The following is a 27,548-nucleotide window of genomic DNA, read 5'->3' as shown; positions in this document are numbered from 1 at the left end:
CGAGCGCTTAACTCTGGGCTACGTCCCGCTCAGTACTAGAACAGTTAAATGACATCACAAGAGCACATTGATGTATTAATCGTTGGCTTTTGGATGTCAAATATTTGGTAATTTTGACATATAATCTTAGAGGAAATTTGTTTCCATTAGTAACCAAACCGGCCTCGGTGGCATCGTGGTTAAGCCATCGGTCTACAGGTTGGTAGGTACTGGGTTAGGATCCCAGTCGAGGCATGGGATTTTTAATCCAGATACCGACTCCAAACCCTGAGTGAGTGCTCTGCAAGGCTCAGTGGGTAGGTGTAAACCACTTCCACCGACCAGTGATCCATAACTGGTTCAACAAAGGCCATGGTTTGTACTATTCTGCCTGTGGGAAGCGCAAATAAAAGATCCCTTGCTGCCTGTCGTAAAAGAGTAGCCTATATGGCGACAACGGGTTTCCTCTAAACAAAACCAGTGTCATAATGACCATATGTTTGACGTCCAATAGCCGATGATAAGATAAAAAAATCAATGTGCTCTAGTGGCGTCGTTAAATAAAACAAACTTTACTCTTTTTTATCCATTAGTAACAAAGCATCCAGGACAGTGATGAATGGTTAGATCTTAATGACACCACTAGAGCACATTTATTTATTAATCATCGGCTACTATTGGATGTCAAACATTTGGTCATTTTGACATATAGTCTTAGATAGGAAACTCGCTACATTTTTCCATTATGCACCATCCCACAGACATGATAGCACATACCACGGCCTTTGATATACCAATCGTAGTGCACTGGCAGGAATGAGAAATAGACCAATGGGCCAGACAAAAAGAGTCAAAGACAGACAGAGAGTGAAAAATAAATAAAAGAAGGCCTGTTTACATAAATTGATTATTGGAAACAGGAATTACATTTATTTCAACTAGACACTAGATACGTCGACTGGCATTCACAAGCTACCTAATAACTGTTTGTTGGCAGTGTTAGAGCGTCGTTAAATATTTATTCCATTGCCACCACACCTCACGTGTATGAATTTCTGGAAGAATTCATATTTCCACATTTTGATCTCACTGCGCACTTCGCAATATTGATTTATACGTGCCAGACCTTTTGTTGCTTACTTATAATTGTCTTTAACCATACATTATAATTATTATTATGTATAACTCGATTTTTGTTGTCCATTTATTGCACTGCATGTTTGGTATTGTTCAGTGACGTAGAGTTTTATAACCCTAGGGATGTATTGTCGCATCGGTATTAGTATTAATAAATATGTAGTCTTTCATGTTACTTGATAATGCATTCCAGTAGCAGTCATTAATAGCATGATTTAAAGATTGAAAAATGGTAACATCTAACAGTGTCAAAATTACTGTTGTGGCCACCTCCCTTAAAACGCGCCACAAGAAATCACTTGTACTAGTCACTATTGGCATCTAATTCAGTACAAAATGACAGGTGTTGAGTAGCCATCTTATTTATTTTTTCAGAAGTCACTTTTTGGTACTTCCAGTGGTAGCTGCTTAACACATCGCATGATTTTAATTTGTGTTGAAAATTGGACTACATACATTATGAACAAAAAATACAACATGGCAATCACTGAATAAAACATATATATTATACGACAGAGAAGGAACGATGAATGAATAATTGAATTAATGGACGAATTTATGAATGATTGGAAGATTGGCTAAATGGGTAGATGAATGCGTTGATGGACGGACAGGTGGATGGATGATCCATGGATCAAATGATGGATCGCTGAATGAATGAAAATACAAACTAACGAGTGAAGAGATGGAATATATAGAATGTTTAGAACAATATTTAGAGGTGTGCTTCATAATGATCAGTAGGGCCTACTTACCAGAGCACATAACAGTATTTCAGTTGAAGTATCAGGTCGAGTTTCAGCTCTGTTCACATTTTCCTCTAAACAGTTAAAAGATGAAGACCGGAGATCTCCAAGTAAGTCTCAAATATCGGAAAGCTGCACGCGATTCCTCAATTAAACAGAAAGTCTGTTAAGTTGCTATGATGGTAGTTAGTATTTGAGACAGATTTGTGATACATTTGCTGTGCTTTGTGGTATTTTTTTCTTAAATGCGTTATTACGAAACTGTAGAATCAATAACGGAGCAGAAAATGTATCGGTGTAATATGACAAGAATGCATTGAGCTATGTCTAATCAATCAGACATATCAAAAGTATAACCATGCAAATAAAACAAAATATGTATCTGTGTTTACGTACCTTTACTGGAAGTAATTATAGATTTGCCTACCTACAGTTTCTACATAATTATCTAGGGAGATAATTGATGAAACAAACAGACTAATGTCTTGGTTAAATAGATTATTAAATATGTGTTTCTTGATAGGGCATGGTGACATTGTTGCTCAATAAGACAACTAAACCTAGATTCGTGATGTTTACTGCCATTTGAGAAACAAAACAGACTAATGTCTGTGTTAAATTGATTAATAAGTATATTTGTTTCGTAACAGCATATGGTGACATTGTCGCCTACCACGACAACTAAACCTAAATTCGTGATGTTTACTGTCATTTGAGAAACAAAACAGACTAATGTCTGTGTTAAATTGATTAATAAGTATGTTGGTTTCGTAACAGCATATGGTGACATTGTCGCCTACCACGACAACTAAACCTAGATTCGTGATGTTTACTGTCATTTGAGAAACAAAACAGACTAATGTCTGTGTTAAATTGATTAATAAGTATGTTTGTTTCGTAACAGCATATGGTGACATTGTCGCCTACCAAGACAACTAAACCTAGATTTGTGATGTTTACTGTCATTTGAGAAACAAAACAAACTAATGTCTGTGTTAAATTGATTAATAAGTATGTTTGTTTCGTAACAGCATATGGTGACATTGTCGCCTATCACGACAACTAAACCTAGATTCGTGATGTTTACTGTCATTTGAGAAACAAAACAGACTAATGTGTGTGTTAAATTGATTAATAAGTATGTTTGTTTCGTAACAGCATATGGTGACATTGTCGCCTACCAAGACAACTAAACCTAGATTTGTGATGTTTACTGTCATTTGAGAAACAAAATGACTAATGTCTGTGTTAAATTGATTAATAAATATGTTTGTTTCGTAACAGCATATGGTGACATTGTCGCCTAGCAAGACAACTAAACCTAGATTTGTGATGTTTACTGTCATTTGAGAAACAAAACAGACTAATGTCTGTGTTAAATTGATTAATAAGTATGTTTGTTTCGTAACAGCATATTCACGATGTTTACTGTCATTTGGTAAAAACAAAAAAAACTGAAATATTTCCATTTGGTAAAACATACAACTTACAAACAAGGTAAAGCCAAAACAATAATGACCATTAAAATAGAACAAAGTTGTTTTCTTCTTCCTCACTGATTAATTATTTTAATCTGATATTCGTATTATATTCAATCAAGCACGCTATACTGGACATACAAATCAGCCATCTGTACTGTCTGTTGGACTTGTTTAATATTATAATAGTCATAGCTCTGGTATTTCAACATAATGAGCCAATTACCGTCGGAAACCTGAGAATAGACTAGGGAAACTGGTAACATGCATTGTAATATGGGCCAATATGCCAGCTAGTGTTGGCGATGTACACGTCTTTGATCGATACTCCCTCAAAGGTTCACCATCATTGTCCTGTGGATAACTGCCGGCACCTTGGGATAGAGAATTAATTGAACACCATCGTTCCACGAGAGCAAATCTACAGTATCGCTAATATTGTTCTGAGCTTTTGGCGATGTTCTTGAATAATGATCAGTGCATTCTTGAAACCTTTGCATGTTTATGGTTCTTGAGATCGTAGTTTTCTATGTTTCCCTCTTTCAACATTTCCATCATGAACATCCATCAAAATCCAAATAATTTAACAGCAACAACATAAGTAAAAACATGACTCGATAATATTTATATAAAGTATCATGAACGCATATATGTGTATATATGTATATATCTTGTATGCAGACCTTAATGTGAAAACAAACTTGAGGGAAGTCACTAATTGCTCCACTAAATTAGATTATGCGATGCCATTTAAGATATTACCACATTGATACCATATACGTTCACATTCTAAGAGGAGCTAACATCACTCTTCCTAAACAAGTCTATAGGGGAGTGATGGGGAGCGAGAGTGTCAGCTCCCCTTAAACAGCGAGGTCTGAGTATATAAGACTGTTGATCACGGAATTTGATATTTCCCTAGCTTAAGCCTATTAACCAGGAATTAGGAGTATGTGTCCAGACAAACAAGCTTGATCCGTCAGTGCACGTACACATAGGTCCAATGGTTGATTGACTGATTACATTTGATCAAACACAACACAATTTTTTAAAGTATATTGGCTAACATACTTTTCATTATGCTTTGCTTTTAATGATACGTGTTTAATAATTTTGCAGCTGTGAATAATCAATGAATACACGTTAATCAGGCAACAACTTAAGGAATCACTATGAAAATATGTTACCAAAATGGTAACAACCTAATACTAAACAAACCGATACTCTAATTGCTACATTACAAGGGGCGAATTGATGAAACCTGTTTTTCTTATAAGCAGGTGTTTAAGCATTGTAAATGTATGTAGTTACACACGTGTAAGAGATAAACAGGCTTTGGGTGTTTTCTGAGGATAAATGAACCAATTACAGCCTCAGAGAAGATCGTGCACTTGGAACTTCACAGCGATGTGTTAATGTAGTTAGTTTCTCTTTAGTTTGAGACCAAATGCAAGTGAGACAGCAGAAAGAAAAAACGTCAGGATAAATGCGATTATTTTATTACAAATGAGCACCGAGAAATATAACGAAATTTTGTCTCTGCCAGAAGACTAACAACATAGATACCATTATACACTATCACTACAGACGAAGTATCCCTGTCCTTTACGTTGCAATTAAAGCTTTCTATATCTCCCCAAAGACGTAATTTTTTTATGATCTTGTGGACAGCCAGAGGATGGAACAAGATGACACTAGAGGGCTATTTGCACGGGCAGGATTCTCAGCCGCTTTCTATTAAGATTATTACACCCTATAATGGCCATAAAGTGTCCTCCAGACCCTCTGATCTCGCTCCAATACACGTTTTCTTTTCACTCGACTTCTTGAGACTCAATTACGGCTTATGCAAATATTACGTGATGCCGGTCATCCCGCGAGGTATTGGGAAGTCTCGTCTGTCCGCACTGCTTTCTGGGTGTTCAAATGAATTATCAAAGCAGTAGAGAAAGGAGATTATTTCTTGTGAAACGCAATCTGGTCATACTTCAATTTTACCATTTCATTTCTATGGAGATCTGATAAATTTGATGGATGCTTGTGGAAGTAGGGTTTCCCAGAAGTGTCATGACCAGGGCAAATGTGTGTCTGGTCGTATTGGTGTTCACTCTAGGGAATGTAATTACAAACATATTTATTTATCGCAGACGTTACCTCTCGTGCAGGTTCCAGGTTAAATAGCTCAATGGGTTAAAACTGTAGTGGAATATGAAAATATCATGAAGTGTAACAACATCACAATGCATTTTGTTATACATGCAAAGTTTTTGTAATGTGGTTTCGAAATTAGTTCCTTTCGATTAGCAACAATTTATTCAAATGTTTATGTATGTAAAGTTTCTTTTGGACGTCAGTATATATATATATATATATATATATATATATATATATATATATGTATGTATGTATATGTGTGTGTGTATGTGTATGTATGTGTGTGTGTACACACATACATACATATATATACATACATATTTACATACATACATGTTTAACTTAATGAATTATTTTGCATAAAGTTGTATGTATGTATGTGTGTGTGTATGTGTATGTATGTGTGTGTGTACACACATACATACATACATATACATACATATTTACATACATACATGTTTAACTTAATGAATTATTTTGCATAAAGTTGTTTTAATTAACATTTCAAAAATGGATTGACCAAACCTTGTTGCACGGAGATTATCTTGATATCATTTTAGTAAAACATGTAACATGTATCATGTTAAAGCTGAAATTGGTTTCTAACTTCCCAACTAACCATGCAATTCAGTCTCACGTTTTTAACATCCCTGTTAAAAGATAAATGATCCGTGCATTAAGTGTCATTATATAGAAACGTATTGGTATTAGTTGCAATCTTAATATATAGAGAGAATTGGCTGCTAAATGCTGATAAATGTGTGAACACGGAATTGATATGCATTATACAGAACTTATATACATATATACATACATACATACATTGAAGACGACTGTTAAATAACGTTTAATTTAAACACTCAATAAATAATTTAGTGTAGTTGCATTTTGATGTGATATTTATTTAAGAATTATATTTTTTTTATAAAAAGTAAAAAATTCTTGAATAAAATTAATTGGACTGTCTTATTAAAAAAAGCTCGTCCGACATCGTTATCATATTATTGTTAAAAGCAGGACCCAAACGACAGAGCAGGTTGCATTAATTGTGTTTCTATTGACAGGATAACTTAAATTTCGAATAATATATTCTCCCGATATGTCAAGCAGTATACTTTTAGCCCCAGAATTTGATGTCGTCTGTATATAACACATTCTGAGATACTCCAGGACGTACGTCTATAGGATTTATTTAATTTCAACACAGTTCATTTTTCTACTGATAGATATGAACCATCAAACGAACTACACAAAACACATGGTTTTGGAATTCGAGAAAAAACTACATTAATCATTCATAATATTGAATACTTTGTAACTGTATATGGAACGGTACATTTGCAACAGTATTAGCATTGAAAATACTATATGAAATATAAGTAAAATACTTACTTGTTTGTAAATTTCCATAATAAACCGAGATCTCCAGTGTCTACCTATTGAACTGGAAACAGTATTAAATGGAACACTAGTTCTGAAGATCTTGTTACTTACGATTTATAGCAGCTGGGGTTTTTTTCTGTTGGTATTTGATTCTAATGAACGTGTACAGAGGAACAGACCGTATTACATTTGTGTGTAATATGAAAATAGATGACAGACTTCAATGTGATATCTATTGTTAAAAACAAATGTTTTCAGCATGGTTTTATCTTTTTTTTCTGGCACAGATAGACCACTAATCCGGTCGGGTATTGGTTTACAGTTATTTTCCAGTCTATTGATCATGACTGTCGTGACCGGCCTCGGTGGCGTCGTGGCAGGCCATCGGTCTACAGGCTGGTAGGTACTGGGTTCGGATCCCAGTCGAGGCATGGGATTTTTAATCCAGATACCGACTCCAAACCCTGAGTGAGTGCTTCGCAAGGCTCAATGGGTAGGTGTAAACCACTTGCACCGACCAGTGATCCATAACTGGTTCAACAAAGGCCATGGTTTGTGCTATCCTGCCTGTGGGAAGCGCAAATAAAAGATCCCTTGCTGCCTGTCGTAAAGAAGAGTAGCCTATGTGGCGACAGCGGGTTTCCTCTAAAAACAGTGTCAGAATGACCATATGTTTGACGTCCAATAGCCGATGATAAGATTAAAAATCAATGTGCTCTAGTGGCGTCGTTAAATAAAACAAACTTTACTTTACTTTTTCATTACTGTCGTGGGTTTGACTTTTGGATTTAGGATGTGCAAAAATGATGTTCTGTAGTCGTAAGATCTAACCCCCTCTATTGACTCATTCTCTGATTAGACCGGCCTCGGTGGTGTCGTGGTTAGGCCATCGGTCTACAGGCTGGTAGGTACTGGGTTCGGATCCCAGTCGAGGCATGTGAATTTTAATCCAGATACCGACTCCAAACCCTGAGTGAGTGCTCCGCAAGGCTCAGTGGGTAGGTGTAAACCACTTGCACCGACCAGTGATCCATAACTGGTTCAACAAAGGCCATGGTTTGTGCTATCCTGCCTGTGGGAAGCGCAAATTAAATATCCCTTGCTGCCTGTCGTAAAAGATAGCCTATGTGGCGACAGCGGATTTCCTCTAAAAAAAACAGTGTCATAATGACCATATGTTGGATGTCCAATAGCCGATGATAAGAAAAAAAATGTATGTGCTCTAGTGGCGTCGTTAAATAAAACAAACTTTACTTTTTACATTCTCTGATTGAGCTAGATCTTCTTCCAACCGGTGCCCCATGGCAGGTATGTTAAAAACCATGATATGTGCTGCCCTATCTGTGTGTAGGTGCATACAAAAAACATGTTGCTGCTAGTGGAAAAATTTAGAGGATTTCTTAAAAATCAAATGTTTGACATCCTTGATTAGTAAATCAATGTACTCGTAAACTGTCTTCAATATGGTCAGTGAGGAAAATATCTGGCGTGTACTGGGATAGGAGCTAAGCATCTATCAGCCTTAAACCAAATAATTTTACCTCTTTGTATCGAGGTTGTTTTTAGCGAAACTAAATAAAAATTGCACTTGTATTTGTATATATAGAATATTAAACGAGTGTCCGTTGGATGCATTTATCTTACAACGGGTTGTATAAAAACGTATCTTACGAGTGAAAACGAGTTGGATACGTTTTTTAAACAACGAGTTGTAGGATAAATGGTATCTAGCTGACACTAATCTAATATTATATTTCTTACATATTCTAAAAATCCAGGTTTAAAATTAATTTAAACGTCTTTTAAAACTAAAGTCGTATTAACAGCGCTTGCAAATGCAGTTAAATTATGTCACAGAACAATCAGTTTTAGATTAACTAACACGTCACAGAGCAATCAGTTTCGCTTGTTCTTGTTTTATTGAATGGTATGGCTGTGGCGACCGGTCATCAGTGTGGAGCGATCAATCACATGTGTGCAAGAAATAGTGTGGGCTTACTTACTGCGTAAATGACGCTTTGACTTTGCATGTAACTTGATTTGAATGCGCAAAATATACAGCGTGACTTATGACGCGGGCGATGATCCGAAATGGCGATTACATTATATAATTGTTTGTCACAGATAGGCGATTACGTCAGAGTAAATTATGTTCACTCTGTACTGTTTAATTTAATTTGTTTCTCTTCTCGAGCAAATGTCTTCGAAAGATACTGTCTTCAGTCGAAATTGCTTTCTCTGACTATCGTAATTTGTAAATATTTAGTTCTGTAACTCAAGTCAATTAGGTTCTGTGTGTTCTGTGAAATGGAGGTCATTTGTCTTGTAAACATTGATTTTTGAAGCTATTTTAATTTTCGTTGTTTGTGTGTAAATATTAATACTTTGTCATGTGATGAATTTAAACGAATTCGAGATGCTTTTAAAGTGATTAAATAGTAATTGTGCAGAACACTGACGGAGCCAGGATTTTATATTGAGGATGCATATATGTATGTATGTATCATTTTGTAAAATTTAATACAGTTTAAAAATAAAAGTTTAATGGTGGAGGGGGAGGGGCATGGGACAGAGAAAGAAGAAGAAGACGGAAGAGACACACACACACACACAGAGAGAGAGAGAGAGAGAGAGAGAGAGAGAGAGAGAGAGAGAGAGAGAGAGAGAGAGAGAGAGAGAGAGAGAGAGAGAGGAGGGGGGGGGGGGGGGGGAGGGGGGGGAAAGGGGAGAGGGATTGTCAAATCAAAATTGAATATTTGAGAATATTTCCAACGACGAAAGGAAAGTTATATTTTGTTTAAAGAACACCTAATATATTGTTTATTTAGTGACTGTGGAATGAGAGAAGAAACCACAATGAGGAATATTTAAAATATACTTTTCTCAAGACAAAATATCATGGCCTATGATATACTGGTAATGGATTATCGGCCGGAAGGAAGAAGTCATAATATGCTCATCTACTAAGAAGAATCAACTTACGAAGCGAGAGCGCTACTACTGGACTATATATATTCTGATACAGCGATGACTAAGGAAATGAATTCTTCTGCGCATTGTATCCCAGAATACAGTTCATTTGATGATAGACTTTTTGATATTACGCCAGTTGTAACATCGCTTATGTATATTTAATCATGGACCTGTTCTAACAAAGAGCTTGTGCATGTAATATTAATAATCGTAAAGCCGCTGGGAATTGAAATTAACATTAACCAACGTTACCCAACTTAATCGATACAATGAATTTTAAAAAGGTTTGTGTGTTGTTACACAGAATTTAATTTACCAACAACTGACGTTACCTAATGCAATCGAATAAGCTCTACTTTTGTTATTCAGAAAATCCGACGTTTATTTGATTTCGTTTTCATTGTTTGAATGAAAGCATATACCCAGACACATAACTATATTACACATAATATTATTGTGATTGAACGCCTGTTATTTAACCATATCATCCATAATAATTTTGCAGTCCAATTACAGTGTGTAAGCTGATGTCCGATATTAACTAGTCTCATTGTATTGGTATTGTCAGAGTGATGTTCTGACAGCGTATTGTTTTGAGAAAAACTTGCCTGAATTGCTGTCACTGTAACATGGTTTCTACCAACAGAACATTTTAATGACTCAAATTGGATATTAAATACATTTTCTTGTTGACATGTGTTTCTGATTGTCCTAAATGATTTTATTTGCTGAATCGTCATTTTATTGCATAACATATATTTGTCCAGAACAACATTGATGATACAGCCATTTATATTCTGAAAACAAAAATTTAATATATAATTTTAGTTGTTACAAAGGGTCTGTTAGTGAAAAACGCCTTACAATCGCATCAGACTAAGGACAATCTCTTTAGACATCTTCATATTTTATGTATTCTAAATTACCAACGTATTTCATATGGAGCCGAGATAGGGACTGGATGTGTTCTCAACACAATAATACAATTATAACCCATCAGGTGCCCATTTCACTAAACATCGTAAGTTTATGTGTGCTACTAGCGGTTGTACCGGTCATGCGATTACACGTGATTGGCATCAATTTCACGCCGGAAATGACATCATTACGAAAGCTGGAGTATTTTAAAGACAAAAGGAAATGAAATATGTGTTCTTCAAACTATATTTGTTGAACTATAATAGTAATAAGAATGGTTGTTTAGTCATAGATTTACATTTACGTGCAAAACTAGGCTTACAATGTTTTGTGAAATTGGGCCCAGGGCCTGTAACAGTTCAACTGCCCATGGCCCACAGCTTCGGAACGTAGCTTCACTTGAGTGGGGAGTATGTAATATTGCCTGCATAAAGAGTTCCTACTGGCAGTAGCTAGTGGGAGTTTCCCTTATAGCCCAGTTGATAGATCACTAGACTCTCATACTGAGAGTCCGTGGTTCAAATCACCTTAATGAAGGTTGATTTATCATTTACATACATTCAAATGGCTGTCCAACTACACGGGGCTATCACCATGGCAACACCACAACATCACTGTGGTGTCTAGACTTATCAACGTGTACCGTGATTAAATAACACAAGTACAGAGTATCATGCAATGTAGATACATAATTTATACACGGATAACAGTACTCGCATGTCCATCCATGGGATGTTCGTATTGTTTTGTGTTTTCCAACTGATGCTCTTGTCTGTATTTACTGGGATGTAACTGCCTTAACAATGAGTCAGCGTTTTGAAAACAGAAACGTGACATTACTGAATGGAATGACGTGTGTTGCAAATTATAAAAAAAGTACTAATCAAAATTATATCACATCATGTGATTTATGAAAATCTGTTCAGTGAAAAACTCTGTTAGCATACAATGGCCTGTTATTATGTACAAATAACATACATAGTAAACATCAAAGAGGTGTCTTTAATAGGTGACAAATAATTATCATACTGACTATAATATCGACAAGCAAGTTACACGTACAGTTTAGAACAGACTATACTACACATGATATGACACCTGACAGGTGTGACCACAGCTGTCAAGTGTAATAATGCAGTCAGCAGCAATCAATTATATAGTCCCTTTCAAACTTCCAAGTGTTCTGATGCAATTTGTAGTTTTTTGTCTGTAAAAGGTGACTTTTTGATGTTTACCATGACTGCTATGTAGTAAGTAGCATGTCATCATATGATAACAATGCTACTACAGTTTTAAAGTTTTAATTTCATGGATTTTTAATGAATTGCGTGTGATAAGCCAAAATAAATGGCAGGGTATAATTTTGATTAAGACATGTGTACCCATCAGCTCCTTGTTTTGTGAATGTTTGAATGGGTTGGGCAATGGCTACTGACAGATCTCTATACAGATCCTATGCATACTGTTCCGTCCCTTTATTTTTAAATTTGAATACTTATAGGTTCATTAATGTTTATGACTTTTAAAACCCGATATTCTGGATCTTGTTCTGTTCACCATGCGTGTATTGCATATGAAGTTTATTAATATACACGAGCCCCTCGTGTGATCTTAACTTAAAACTCACGTATTGAGGGTTTTCTTTTTCACCTGTGCAAACTGAATCTGCGAAAACCTAGCGACAGGTTACTTTGTCGTTAAAGGAGAGCTTGGGGTTGATTTGTTAGGAACGCAACAAAGTCAGTAAGGAATGTTACTTCGTTGTTGAATTTCTTTTAGGGTACTACTGTATATTGGTTTGAAGGTCTTAATACAGACTTAAAGTCTAAAGTCATTATTTGATTGTATATCTATGCGTGGTTTTCATGCGATTCATGACTGATGTAGTAGTAACTTGATACTTTATAACATGATAGATCTGATCTATGGCAGGTGTGGCAATATTCAGTGGTCATGGGCGGATTATGCTTTAGGTAAGGGGGGTTTCCGAAACAATATGTAAATGTTTTTATCATTTGAAATTGTAAATTTTACGTGCACATCAATTTAGATCTACGTGGTAGGGTTGGGGTTTTTTTTAGCCGGGGGAGGGATTTCCGTGCAATTGGGAAATCCCTAATAATCCGCCCCTGGTGGTCTATGTAAAGTTTGATCAGGTTAGATTCTATTTGGTAATGTACCTCCTACACAATATTGGAGCGAGACGTAGCCCAGTTGTAAAGCGCTCTATTTCTCGCTCCAGCCAGTGCACCACGACTGGTACATCAAAGGCTGTGGTGTGTAATATCCTGTCTATGTGATGGTGCATATAAAAGATCCCTTGCTGCTAATCGAAAAGAGTAGCCCATGAAGTGGCGACAGCGGGTTTCCTCCCTCAATATCTGTGTGGTCCTTCACCATATGTCCGACGCCATATAACCGTAAATAAAATGTATTGAGTGGGTCGTTAAATAAAACATTTCCTTCCTTCTTCCTACACAATATTATGGATATAGATGCGTCTAGATATTGGCATAACCTGAGAAGGTCTATTGTAATGTATCACGCATATGATATTACCTAGTATTAGATTTGTACAGGGTATATTACTATAATCCCTATATATTATATTAGATGCATGTATGACGTTTTACTGCAAGCCTTCCGTGTGTTTTATGTGTGTCGGTATGTAATTTAACTTCTAGCATGATACTTAATAACTAATCGAGGAATGATCACATCCATGGCTAGTGGAGGAGTATAACTAAGTTTGTTTCTAAATGGCTGATGATGAGTTGTCATGCCACGATCAGAAGAGATCAGGCCCTTTCTATGGGCAACCTAGGGAGACACCTCGTCATCCGCAGATCTTAACTACGAGCTACCCTCGGTCTACTAAAATCCAAATCTATAAGTAGCTCCCTACCTTTTATTTTTAGAACGACCATCAAAATTGGGCCAAACTTCCTTCATCAAAATGCGCACTCATTTCCCTTTGGCTTAATCCTACAGGACATTCCAAATTACATAGAACCATACCATCCCCAGCCTGTTACCAACCACCGTTGGACTGCTGGTCCCTCCTTCACCCACCCCAACCCTTTCCTGTCCTGGACGGAGGAACCGGCTAAGGCCGGTACCTGTGCCCATGACAGGCGTGCGCTACAACAGCTTGCTCTGAATGTACACGTTAAACAATTTCCCAATGTTTTATCGGTTTGAAAATGCGATATTTTCTGGGATGTCGAATCCTACATTCATTTCGTTCATACATGTTGTTATTTGGGGATTTTTGTTGTTCGAGTGATGATTTCTTCCTAAATATCATGCATGTGTGATCATTCTTGGATGAGTTCTGGTTAGCATATGAGCATTTTACTAAAACCATCAGCATGAGACTGGTTTAATCATTTTTGGCTCTTTTGTTTTTACTACTTACTTTAATTACATTGCATTAAAACTATTTTAGCGTGTATTGGTTACATGCTACTTCTGAGCTACAACATTTAATTAATTGTTTTTACCTAGGTTATATCGTTCAAGGAGGTTTTGGTTTGTGGGTGGATTTCAGCTGCATTTTGGAAAATGGGAGGGAGGAGGGGAGGCATACGATACAATGTCTAGGAAGACTTTCTGTTTTAATCCCATTCGTATAGTGTCGGCGTAGGCTGCAGCTTAGATGTCGAGGTCACGGCAGACTTAGGATCGAACTTACGACAATAGTGAATGTCCCTTTTTCTTACATTTATTTTCATGCTTATATCCAATAAAAGTTCAAAAACATTGTCATGGGAACACACCTTAGCAATCTGGAATATTTGTCAATTACAGTGGGTGATTGACGAGAGAGAGAGAGAGAGAGAGAGAGAGAGAGAGAGAGAGAGAGAGAGAGAGAGAGAGAGAGAGAGAGAGAGAGAGAGAGAGAGAGAGAGAGAGAGAGAGAGAGAGAGAGAGAGAGAGAGATGTACCGTCTTGTTTAAGAATTGCATATAAAAGATACCTTTCAAAACAAAACAAAAAACGAGTTAAATTATAAATGTAAATTATTTCTTTGCACATGAAATTCTATTAGGCGTAGCAGCAATCAGTCTGGCTGTATTCAAACTGTTCAGCTTTTATGAACAAGTGGTGTGGGTACGGTACCGTTTCGCTACTGTACTTTTCTTCGCGTCTACCTACGTTACGTCTTCGTGTAAAAGCAGCCAGCCTCCAGGCAGATAATTTCATAAGTGGTTCACGGTAATCCGTGTCCAGAAGGCGTGAAACAACATTAGCCACGCTAAGAGCATTTGAAATTATATTTCCATTAGTTTTATTTCATTATAATACTCAGCGAAACTTCGTTCATCCCACGGGGTTAAAGCTAATTCCACAAAAAGGCTTGGTTTCCGGCATTGTTCTTTTTTTCACCTCTCTTTGTTCATTATGTTTGTACCAAAGGGTAACACAGATCGGCAATACGTGTCGGCGTTAATTATATTTGTCATTTGCGATACCATGCGCTGATGAATAAAGAATAAGTTAAAAAAACATCTGCTATCGGTAGCATTTCGAGAACATGGAAAAAGATGTTAATGAAAGATATCCTGTTTTCCTGCGCCTGATAGAAATTCATGTTGGCATATCTCCATGATCTTCCTGTCATTAAAGTACCAAAATATTTTACAAAGTTCTTTTCATAGTGGTAATGGACATAGTATTCTATTAATAGTTACTGTACGGTCAGTTAAGGAAAGAAATGGTAGCTTAATGGTATTCCTTCAAATTATTAAGTCGGCAAAAATAGGTTTTTGAATATTTGACCTGGAGTTAGGAACGGGGTGGGACGTAGCCCAGTGATAGTCATAACTTAAATGCTCGTTTGATTCACGGTCGGTCTAGGATTGATCCCCGTCGGTAGGCCCATTGGGCTATATCTCGTTCCAGCCAGTGCACCACGACTGGTATACCAAAGGCCTTGATATGTGTTATCCTGTCTGTGGGATAGTGCATATAAAAGATCCTTTGCTACAAATGAAAAAATGTAGCGAGTTTCCTCTCTTAGACTATATGTCAGTACTACCAACTGTTTGACATCAAATAGCCGATGGTTAATAAGTAAAATGTGCTCTAGCGGCATGGGCGTACGACCCGGGGGGGGGGGGGGCAGGGGGGCAAATCAACCACTCCAGCCCCCCTAAATCAAAGAGTCACCATACGCCCATGTCTAGCGGTGTCGTTAAACAAAACAAACGTTATCTTTAAAATTAGGGACTCACTTTCCTCATACATTTCTTACATACTTAACATCTCTAGAGCTTTTACAATTTTTTTATCACAAAACAAAAGTTTACGGGAAGCCTAGACTTACCAACTGAGTTTTCTCTCGCTTAAAGCTTAACACTGAATGCAAAACAGTGTCATGTTGCAATAATTATGCCGCGGTTCAGAAATATCGACTGAAATTGCAGTCCAATTCTTAAGGGAAATTCCGATGTCGATGACCGCAGTGTAATGATGTGTGAGCCTAATTAATGGTAAATTGAAAGGTATTGGCGCCCTTCCCAATTCACGCAGATTAAACACCAACGTGTGACAATTGATCCGACTGTAAAGCTGAGTCGACAACAGCTACGTACGGACTGAATGCCGGTACCGACAAGGATGGGACAATTATACCAGTGTCAAAGAACTGTAACCGCTCCGTAATTGGTTACCAGTTACCGTTCTCTCTGTAGTAAACATTAAAAGGACTTTGGCAGTCATACTACTACTACTACTACTACTACTACTACTACTACTACTACTACTACTACTACTACTACTACTACTACTACTATAGTACTACTACTACTATTACTACTACTGCTACTACCACTATTACTACTAATACTAATACTACTAATACTATTACTACTATTACTACTACTACTACTACTACTACTACTACTACTACTACTACTACTACTATTACTACTACTACTACTATTACTACTACTACTACTATTACTACTACTACTACTACTATTACTATTACTACTACTACTACTACTACTACTACTACTACTACTACTACTATTACTGCTGCTGCTACTACTACTACTGCTACTACTGCTACTACTACTACTGCTACTACTGCTGCTACTACTAATACTAATACTAATAATACTGCTGCTGCTGCTGCTGCTGCTGCTACTACTACTACTACTACTACTACTACTACTACTACTACTACTACTACTACTACTACTACTACTACTACTACTACTACTACTACTACTACTACTACTACTAATAATAATAATAATAAGTGGTTTACACCTACCCATTGAGCCTTGCGGAGCACACACTCAGGGTTTGGAGTCGGTATCTGGATTAAAAATCCCATGCCTCGACTGGGATCCGAACCCAGTACCTATCAGCCTGTAGACCGATGGCCTACCACGACGCCACCGAGGCCGGTCTTGGATGCACAAAACCACTTTACCTCGGGACCGTATCGAACCTAGAATAACAAGAAGAAGGTAGTTAAAAAGCCCAAACAAAAAATAAAAACCCAACCCCTTTCTCCATCCCCCCACCAAAGCAAAAAAAACCATCAAACAAAAACAAACACCCCCCCCCCCCCAAAAAAAAAACAAGAAAAAAAACAATTTAAATTAAAAAAAGAAGAAAAAAAAACATATTCCCCAAAACCCCAACCGAACAATAACAAAACCCAACCCAATAAAAAAAACCCCAAAAACAAAAACAAAACAAAACAAAACAAAACAAAAATCCAGCCATTGTACAGTGAGTAATACGGTCTTCTTTAGCAAAACATAACGGTCTCTTATAATTAAAACAACACTCTTTCGTAAAATATTACAGCTTTCATATTATAGACCAAAACTTAGCTATACACAAAGGTATTTTCCCAATCCAAAACATAATTTTTTACATATAATACATACAACTATTTGCTATATATATATATATATCAAAATATCGCAGTTGTCATGTCGTCGGGCACAATCCAAGGATCATTTTCACTAAAGTTTCACCAACATGCATATTAAAGGACGTGGTATGCGCTATCCTCTCTGTGGAACAGTGCATATCAATACAATTGCTACTGAGTACGTTCACCCTCTTCAGTTGTAAAAAAGTTTGTTTTGTGTATCGACACCGCTAGAGCACATTGATTAATTAATCATCGGCTATTGGATGTCCAACATTTGGTAATTCTGACTCGTAGTCATCAGAGGAAACCCACTACATTTTGCCTTTAGCAGCAAGGGATCTTTTATTTGCACATTCCCACAGACAGGAAAGCACATACCACGGCCTTTAACCAGTTGTAGTGAACTGGTTGGAACGAGAAAAAACAGTCAGTTGAATGAATCCACTGAGGTGGTTCGATCCTGCGACACAATCACCTCACGCGAGCACTCAACCGACTAAGCTAAATCCCCCCCCCCCCCCTCCAGTTGAAAAGTAGATTATCATCGTCATCGTCACCGTCATCATTTTCAGCATTGCTAACACATATATGAGTTTGTTAGTGCCAGAAAACTAAAATGCATCAGGGGGTGGACCTCCCCTAGAATCCATCCCCATCGGTGGGCCCATTCGGCTATTTCTCGTTCCAGCCATTGCTCCACAACTGGTGTAACAAAGGCTATGCTATGTACCATCCTGTCTGTGGGGTGCTGTGTATAAACTATCGGTTGCTGCTAGTCGGAAAGAGTAGCCCATTGCGTGACGGCAGCGGGTTTTCTCTCTTATTATCTGTGCGGTTCTTAACTACATGTCCAACCCAATAAAAGCGTAATTAAAATGTGTGCGTCGTTAAATAAAACAGTCCTTCTTTCCTTCATTCATTCCTTCCTAAAATGCATCATGTTTCTGGTTGGTACTTTCAGGTGTTTGTGGTCTGTTAGGCTGATTTTAGATTCATATTTCAAAGATTCTCACACTTTACTGCACCAACAAAATAGGGTAATGTTGCAACTAAATTGTACTGCTGATGAAATATTGCAAGGTAGCATATGCTTATCATAACCATAATCGTACAAGACAAGGGGCAGGGTGGCAAACTGCCCCAATAGTGCTGGGGCAAACCCTCGGGCAAAATGTGCTAACCTGAGACCTTTTTACCATGTATTTCATCATTTTATCTTCAAAATTAGTTGTAATCCACGTAAAAATGCTTAGTGATTCGTTGGCAACCGTGTATAGCTGTTTGGTAGTAATGCTAATATGAATAAATGTTGTTATCCAGATTCGTGTATTTTTGTTTAATTCGGGCAAAAGCCATTTTGACCCAAATGGGAGACAGTACGCGTATTCAATGTAGTCATAATGTGTACCAGTGTATATAATTCATTTACGAATTACATATAATATGGAAATATTTATTTCGGTTGACTGCATTAAAGTGCACAAAACTTCAAACCTCTTATATGGGCAAGATAAAATATTGCGGAATCTAACATAATAAGACATATTCTGACTGTTATTGTGGAGGATTAAATTAAGTCGAAGAAAACGGAAAGGCTAAGTTCCTACTTTCCAGTCAAAATCGATAGCACTACTCACAAGAGAGCCACTATGTGGCATTTAAACTCTGTACATCATAATTATTCATGAAACCCTAGAGAAATATTGCTGCCATTAAACAAAAGTTATGAAGTGCTTCATTAATTTAAAAAAAGCTGATTTCGGATTTTTTCTCAGGAAACTAAACATATGGCACTTGCCAGGATTGTCGAGCAGTTTTGATAAATTGAAAATAATTTTGAGTTCGTGGTAATGACAATTACAGTTCTCAGGAACTGAACCTCTCTCATATATGGTTTTGCTTAGAATTTGTTCGTTTTTACAAATTTGGAATGTGGTAGGCATGTGCGTAAGATTTTTATGAGAGAAGGGGTGCAGTGTTTTAATTGTTTTATTTAACAATGGGGTGCATACACGCTCATTACAGAGAGGTTGATGGTTAATTAGACGGCGTGTAGTTTACCGTCTACATCCCATTGAATAGAGAAAAATCATTCTTGGTTGGAACCTGTACTGGAAAACGCATGCAGTACCTACCAGCATGTATTGGTTGTCAACATTTAATTAACTATCCTGAGTTTGTAGCCATTTTAAAAGGATTTTGTCAAATAAAATATTTTGACATTATAAAATGATAATATTTATAACAAATGCATTTCTGGATATCATTATATTTTGTAGCACCTCAATATAAATTGATTGTGTAAAATATATAGTACGTATTACTTCTTCCAAAGACCACATAAAATGTTCAGCAATTCGGCCAATGGTCGTTCCAAATGTATTAATTCATATAGCGCTTTATACTTAAAACATGTAAGGTAAAATGGTTATTTTGAAAAATTGAAAAAGCAGGATGTGTGTTTATTTTATTGGGTGGGACAAAAGAAGTCTTGCTAGTAATAAAAGCTCAGAATAGTCCCTCTATCTTTAAGTGAAGAAAGAATATTCAAACACAGACGTCTAATTATTGGTGTATAGTCGTTCTATAAACACAATACCGTAACTAACAGCGATTGATGACAGCAGTCAAGATGTTGTGAGATCGCGTTTTAGACCCGTCCTTGTGCAGAGACACGGTTTTCAAACTGTTAATGGTTTTTGCCTTTCGGGTAGGCCTATCTATACACGAAATTTACTTAGAACGTTTCTATTTTCAAGAAATGATTTTCACTAATAATATTTGCCCTTTTCTGTTTTACATACGAGTCACGCTAGAGATTTCCGAAGCTATCTTAGCGCTGCCGTTGTAGGCCATGACGTCACTACAGCTTAATTAAGCTGAAGAACAGGAGCTGGAAAGGAAATTTCTGTGTCATGTTCTGCTCTACTAATTGTATAATTAAATAACAGCAGGTTCACAAATCACATTCCATCGATTTTGCCACGAAATGTGGAAACGTAAAGAGAAAACAGAAATGTGGACATGTGTTCAATTGTTTCATCTTTCGACTTCATATATCGAAGGAGGATAGCTATTGGTTTGTTATCGATAAAAAGCATTCTCTGCTGGATTGATGATATGTTCTCTGTGTTCATGCAGATAAATTTAGATGTATTGATTCTACAAAGCGAGCACACTGAGGTGTTTCGGTTCCCTCACATTGATTCATAAAGCTGCACGCGTTGTTTTATCAAAGGGAAATGTGCAGCATCTGATCGATAGTTGTGGTCAATATGTCGCGAGCGGGTTTCTTTTCTCGTGCTTTCCCCTGTGTTGCAATTGATAAACACCCAAAACAGCAGATGACGTCACAAAGGCATTTAGTTTTAGTTTCCATCTAGTCGACCGCCGAGTTGTGTGCGGTGCTACGTCCTGTTGTCTCTAACTCTCCAAATAGCCCATTGATCGATTTCTTGTCTAAAATATTTAGGTTACAAAGACTAGAATCAAGATCGTTGTATGTGCTGTCCTGTATGTGTGAATAGGAGTTGCAGTTCCTGAATGATAATCGTAAGAAATAGGCTGTGTGACGGTAGCGGGTTTCTTCTCTCGCATGGCATATCAACAGTGATGACTTCCATATTCTTGACAGTGCACTTAATATTCAGTGACTAAAACTAGGGTGTTATTAAATATGGGTTCCCTTCCTTTACTTGCCTTGTGGTGTCTAAAATTGAACACGTCTGTATAATGACAAACTCTTATTTTATGCTAGGCTCAGATTGCCAACTGCCTGCACAAAATTGGCCAACTTTCTGAAGGCAGTTAGCAGTATGAGACTAACATAATTATAATTATTTCTGTGACAGAAACAATTGAGCATGCGCACCCAAACACACCCTACACACGCACACACGCACACCACAACATACAACCCCCCCCCCCCCCCCCCCCACACACACAGCCGTTTCTTCTCCATCTTCGAAGTTAGTTTCGTAATGCCCAGTCGCATATTATGACACCAAGCTATGACGTTGTTGTTGCTAGGCAATATATTTATGTGGCATGGGGTGAAATAATTAATAAAATGAAAGCATGAACGACATACACGACTATATTAATAGTATTATAGAAGCTGTTCCACAGGCCATTTGTTGAAACGTATAAGCATGTGCTTTGGCTGATAGATACATGTAATATTTATATATTTAACATATCCTTTGAAATATACCTTGTACTCATAAACGATTTTCATTATGATTGTGTGATTTAAAATGAACCAGTTTAGAAGTGCAGTACCGGTACGTTAAATACAATTAGTTGTTTCGGAGATTATTTGCTTATTTGTTGTAGGTAAAACAATTTTTTTTATTCCTTGAGTCAAACAATAATTCCAAAAGAAAGCAACATTGTTGGTCATGCGTGTTTCTTCAATAGAATACTAACACGCTTAAAAGAAAAGGCAAACAGTATTTGTTTGTACACCACTCGTTTATTTATTAGAGTGCATTTTGTGTTAGATATTTAATTGCTATGTTATTTATAATCAATAGGAATTTTTCTGTGTTCCAAAACAATGGTATAGATCATTTAATTTAATTTCCATTATGTTAACACGAGAGTTTTAGTTTTTGCTGAATCAGAATCGAGACTGATTAGTATATGATACAGTGATTCAACATCACGTTCCACTGAAACCTGCAATGGTAAAACATCACGATCCGACAATATGACGCTTTTAGCAAATCGCAGATGTTTTTATCTTAGGCCTGAGGTGGTGACACTTGTTCACGTTGAAATCCGTTGATTAAACCAAGTGATTGGGCGCCGTTCAACATTATGTTGCGCTCTGTGAGTCTTCAGGGGCGAGGTGTAGCTCACTGAAAGAACTCCCGCCTGAGCTGCGATGGGTTGCAATACCGATCGTCATTGATGAACTCACGTTTCTTACTAGTTCCAACCAGTGTCTTACGATTGATGCAGCAAAGGTCTTGGTATGTACTGTCGTTTTTATGAAATAATGCATATATAAAAGATCTCATGCTGCTATTCTGAAGACAAACCTAGCATTTAGCTCAGTTAGTTGAGTGCTGGCTTGATGTGCTAGCGTCGTAGGATCGAACCACATCGATGGATCCATTCAACTGACTGGGTTTTTCTCCTTACAACCAGTGCACCACAACTGGTCAAAGGCCGCGGTATGTGCTTTCCTGTCTGTGAAAAAGTGCATATAGATGCCTCGTGCTGCATTAGGAAAAATGTAGCGGGTTTTCTCTGATGACTACGTGTCAGAATTACCAAATGTTCGACATCCAATAGCCGATGATTAATAAATCAATGTGCCCTAGTGGTGTTGCTAAACAAAACAAACTTTAACTTTTCTTCCTTTTTTCTCGACCAGGTGTCAAAATAACCATGTTAAACACTAAATGGCTGTATTTTTAAATGTGCTGAGGTGTCGTTAAACATATTTTTCCTTTTTATTTCTATGAATCATTGAAAAGTAAAGCTTTCTAAACGTAGACTACTGTGATAAGGTTATGTGCATGCTGAGTAACCTGGCTAGTAGAATCGTGTTGGTAGAAATATATTCAAATAGGTTTGCTTTGTTTTGCGCATGGCTGCTTTTAAATTATTAACCTGCATGTGAACTGGTGGTCCAGAATATGCGCGCTTCGTTATGCAGTGAATATGGATGGAACTGCAGCATATAATCCAAACCGCGTTATTTAGTGTAGTTCTGTTTAATTGTTTCAAGTAGAAAGCATGTGTATTCTAACTAGTTGTTAACCATATAGTTTAGTAGAATGTCTATTAGAATTGTTATATATTCAAGGAATATCGCATGTGTTTACATACTTGTATATTATATAGAGAAATGGGCTTAGAAAAACCTTTTGGATTCCTGTTTAAGGAAAATGTAACATGGATCGTCATATCTTGTATATTGTATGTGCTACATCATCCTTAAAAATTGTAAAAAAAAAAACCTCCCCAAAACCCTCACTATATTATGGAAAATTAAGACATTTTTATTATGTAACAAATAAATCAACATATTAGTATATTAGTGCCTTCCAAGTGAGTCATGTAAATCTTACCTGCATGTCAGCCCGTGTTCTTTTTGTTGTCCCGTGGGATATATAGGCACAGTTTTGAAAAATATTTTTTGTTTCTTGTTTGCAATTCCCTTCCCGCAAAGAAAAAAAAAAAAAGAAAGAAAGAAAGAAAAAAATTCTGACTCGAGCTTCCTAAATCCCGGTGTTGTATTTTCTTTTTCCCAGATCTATGGAATCACCTCGTTTCTGTTTGTCATGGCATCCATCGCCGGCTTCTGCCTGGAGACGATTCCGGCGCTCAGACCAATAGTTGTTCAAAACGTCACCACGAGTTGTGACGGAGAGGCCCGGCCGAGCATCTCCGTTGTAATGGCGTCGCACAAGGCCCTGAACGTTTTGGATATCATCTGTACTGTGTTTTTCACGCTGGAACTAATCGTCAGGTTTATGTTTGCTCCAAATAAGCTTCGATTTGTACGATCCATAATGAACATTATAGACCTGCTAGCGTTGGTGCCCTTGTATGTCCAGGTAATATTCGAGCACTCCTCTCTTAAGGCGTGCTACCTCAACGAGCGGCTGGTGGTGGAGATTCTGTTCATTCTGAGGATCATCCGCATGTTCCGAGTCTTCCACCTGGTGAAGCACTATCAGGCCCTCAATGTCCTCGTCTGTGCCATGAAGGCCAGCCTGCAGGAGCTGCTCATGCTCCTCATATTCCTCATGATAGGAATGCTGGTCTTTGCAACCATGATCTACTATGGGGAAAGGAAGGACGTGGTGACTCCCAGTGACAGCTTCAATACCATCCCGATCGGATTCTGGTGGGCGATCATCACCATGACGATGGTCGGGTACGGAGACAAGTATCCCGTAACTCCCATTGGTTACATCATCGGAACCGGGTGTGCCGTCTCTGGCGTCCTTCTCTTCGCACTGACGATCCCCGTTATTTCTAACAATTTCACCTTGTTCTATACCCACGAGCGGTCGCGTCAGATCTGCAGGACTGCAGGAACACTGTTCAGGCCGGTTGGGGAGCAGACGCAGGAATATGACGTCGTTGAGGTAAAACGCCCCAAGAGAGTACTCAAGGGAAAGAAGTCCAACAAGTCCGGCTCCACGAGCAGCTGCCATAGCGGGACAAGCATTTCAAAGGAAATTCGCGATTGTCCGGTCGACGATGACGAGAAACAGTGCATGATTGAAAGACAGGACTCTGACCTTAGTTTATGTCAGAATGGATCTGTCCACGCCAAATGTAATGACGACGAAATTGGCCAGTTCAGAGGCTAATGAAGTAACAATCTAAGTGTAATACAAAAACAAAGCAAAGTACGTTTGGATATTGGAAGCTATAAAAGTATTAAAAGAGAACCCAGAATGAAGTGTAATACATCAAACCAGTAATGTACTTCTGGCCATTTCACCAGTATTGGAAACTATAACAGTATTGTTCTATTGGTTGTTATTTGGATGTGCAAAATAAATGTCGCTAGCCCTACCCATGGGTCATAAATGTAGTGGTGAAAGTGGGCGTGGATATCTTTACAGTTGATTGCAGACTAAAAGACAAATTGTGTATCTTTTCATCATTTAACTATCCCTGTGAACATCATAACTGATTACATTACTGACAGTGTTACTGCATTACGCTCCTATACCATTGTCAGGACCAACAAAAAGATACATGTTAAGTTAAATAATTTTAATAAAATACTAAATTAAATACTGTTCTTTTAGGAATAAAGTTTGAAATATGTTCTTTCAATCGAACGTTCACTCAATTTTGGATTAGCCTTAGGAACAATGACTACAGGAAGATAGAGTTAAATTTTGTTTTGCTTAACGACACCACTAGAGCACATTGATTTATTAATCATCAGCTACTGGATGTCAAACATTTGTTAATTCTGACATATAATCTAAGAAAGAAAACCCGCTACATGTTTCCAGTAGTAGTAAGGGATGTTTTATATACACCATCCCACAGACAGGATAGCACATACCACGGCCTTTGATATACCAATCGTGGTGCACTCTCTGGAACGAGAAATAACCCAATGTGCCCACTGACGAGGATCGATCCCATACCGACCGCGCATCATGCTTTACCACTGAGAAAACATATAATCACACAAATTGCTTATTTGATATATTACGCAAGTAACCGTGCTCTGTGGTTATCCCCAAATGGATTCAATTCCTGTATATGGTTCCAGTAGTACATACATTAAGTTACAGTTGTTTGAACATAATACACCATTCCTTTCAAATTGAGATCACGTCAATTTAAGGAATCGTGTAGACGTAAAACACCTGCTACAGGTCTTGGCCTCAACATCTTGCGCATCCTTTAACTATTATATTTAAGAATGCTAGTACTAGTATGTCACAATAAATGGTCGAGACAACCCATTGCCTATGTTGTATCCGCGATGCAGTGTTTTTGTATTTATATTTTGCCGGTAACATATAACTGGTTTATATTTATTTGTATGCTCAGGTATTTTTTGTCCGTCTATTCGCCATTGTTTCTTTTTTACCCTGTCCAATGTGGCCATAATCTTAGCCCAAATAATTACTTTGCTTATTATTCAAGTGACGTTTTCAGCAAAATATGTACATAATCATATATACATATACATATATACATATATACATATATATATATATACATATATATATATATATATATATATATATATATATATATATATATATATATATATATACATATACATATACATATACATATACATATACATATATATATATATATATATATATATATATATATATATATATATATATATATATATATATAAAATTTTTGTTCCATATTTAGCAGATGGTTGTACATTAAACTTAAATATTTTGCAACCAACCGCTGTATTTGTTGAAACTCTATTGCATCTATGCGATTGTCGTCTTAATAGCATAATGCAATTCAGAATATATCAATTGTTGACGTTTTAACATATTTTAACAAGTTAAACCAACCTAAAGCAATATCCATTATGAATTCACGATAGCGTTCGCGGTGGAAATGTTCAGTAATGTGGCTTTTGTTTGACAGCAGTCTTCCGGATTACTGAACTTATTGGCGGTTTATCACAAATAAACGACATTTTCTGCCCATAGCAATCTTGCATTTGAAAATATTTTTAAATTCAAATAAGCACTAAGCCAACCACAAAGAGGAAGAATATCTTCAAATTAATATTCAGAGCAGGGCACTGTAAGTAGCATGATACCTCTAATATTAAAACTTTATCTACTAGAAGGAAAAGAAAGAAAGAAAGAAGTGTTTTATTTAACGACGCACTCAACACATTTTTTATTTGCGGTTATATGGCGTCAGACATATGGTTAAGGACCACACATATTTTGAGAGGAAACCCGCTGTCGCCACTACATGGGCTACTCTTCCGATTGGCAGCAAGGGATCTTTTATTTGCGCTTCCCACAGGCAGGATAGCACAAACCATGGCCTTTGTTGAACCAGTTATGGATCACTGGTCGGTACAAGTGGTTTACACCTACCCATTGAGCCTTGCGGAGCACTCACTCAGGGTTTGGAGTCGGTATCTGGATTAAAAATCCCATGCCTCGACTGGGATCCGAACCCAGTACCTACCAGCCTGTAGACCGATGGCCTGCCACGACGCCACCGAGGCCGGTCTACTAGAAGGAAATGCAATAATAAAAGATTGATCCTGCGTTTCTGAAATGCTGAATGCTCTATTTTTCCAGCGACTGTCTGTGTCAGCATTTTTGTTTAGGAGTCTGTTTTGTGTTAGTGCTTAGCACTAATCGACTTCCGAGAAAAGACAAA

The 27,548-nt window shown here is 37.3% G+C and overlaps 1 protein-coding gene across 1 annotated transcript in view; it reads left to right on the top strand.

Annotated features, from left to right (window-relative positions):
* LOC121376407 (potassium voltage-gated channel protein Shaw-like) overlaps positions 1 to 25,626 on the top strand; it is a 65,356-nt gene extending 39,730 nt beyond the window's left edge. Inside the window, exon 3 of the mRNA XM_041504271.1 lies at positions 23,936 to 25,626. Within this exon, the coding sequence (XP_041360205.1) occupies positions 23,936 to 25,006 (1,071 nt within the window). The 3' untranslated portion in view covers positions 25,007 to 25,626. The remainder of the gene's footprint in view (positions 1 to 23,935) is intronic.
* The last annotated feature ends 1,922 nt before the right edge of the window (positions 25,627 to 27,548 follow it).

This window comes from Gigantopelta aegis, chromosome 6 (assembly GCF_016097555.1).
Source record: "Gigantopelta aegis isolate Gae_Host chromosome 6, Gae_host_genome, whole genome shotgun sequence".
Lineage (NCBI taxonomy): Eukaryota > Metazoa > Mollusca > Gastropoda > Neomphalida > Peltospiridae > Gigantopelta > Gigantopelta aegis.
This window is presented reverse-complemented; position numbering and strand designations above follow the sequence as displayed.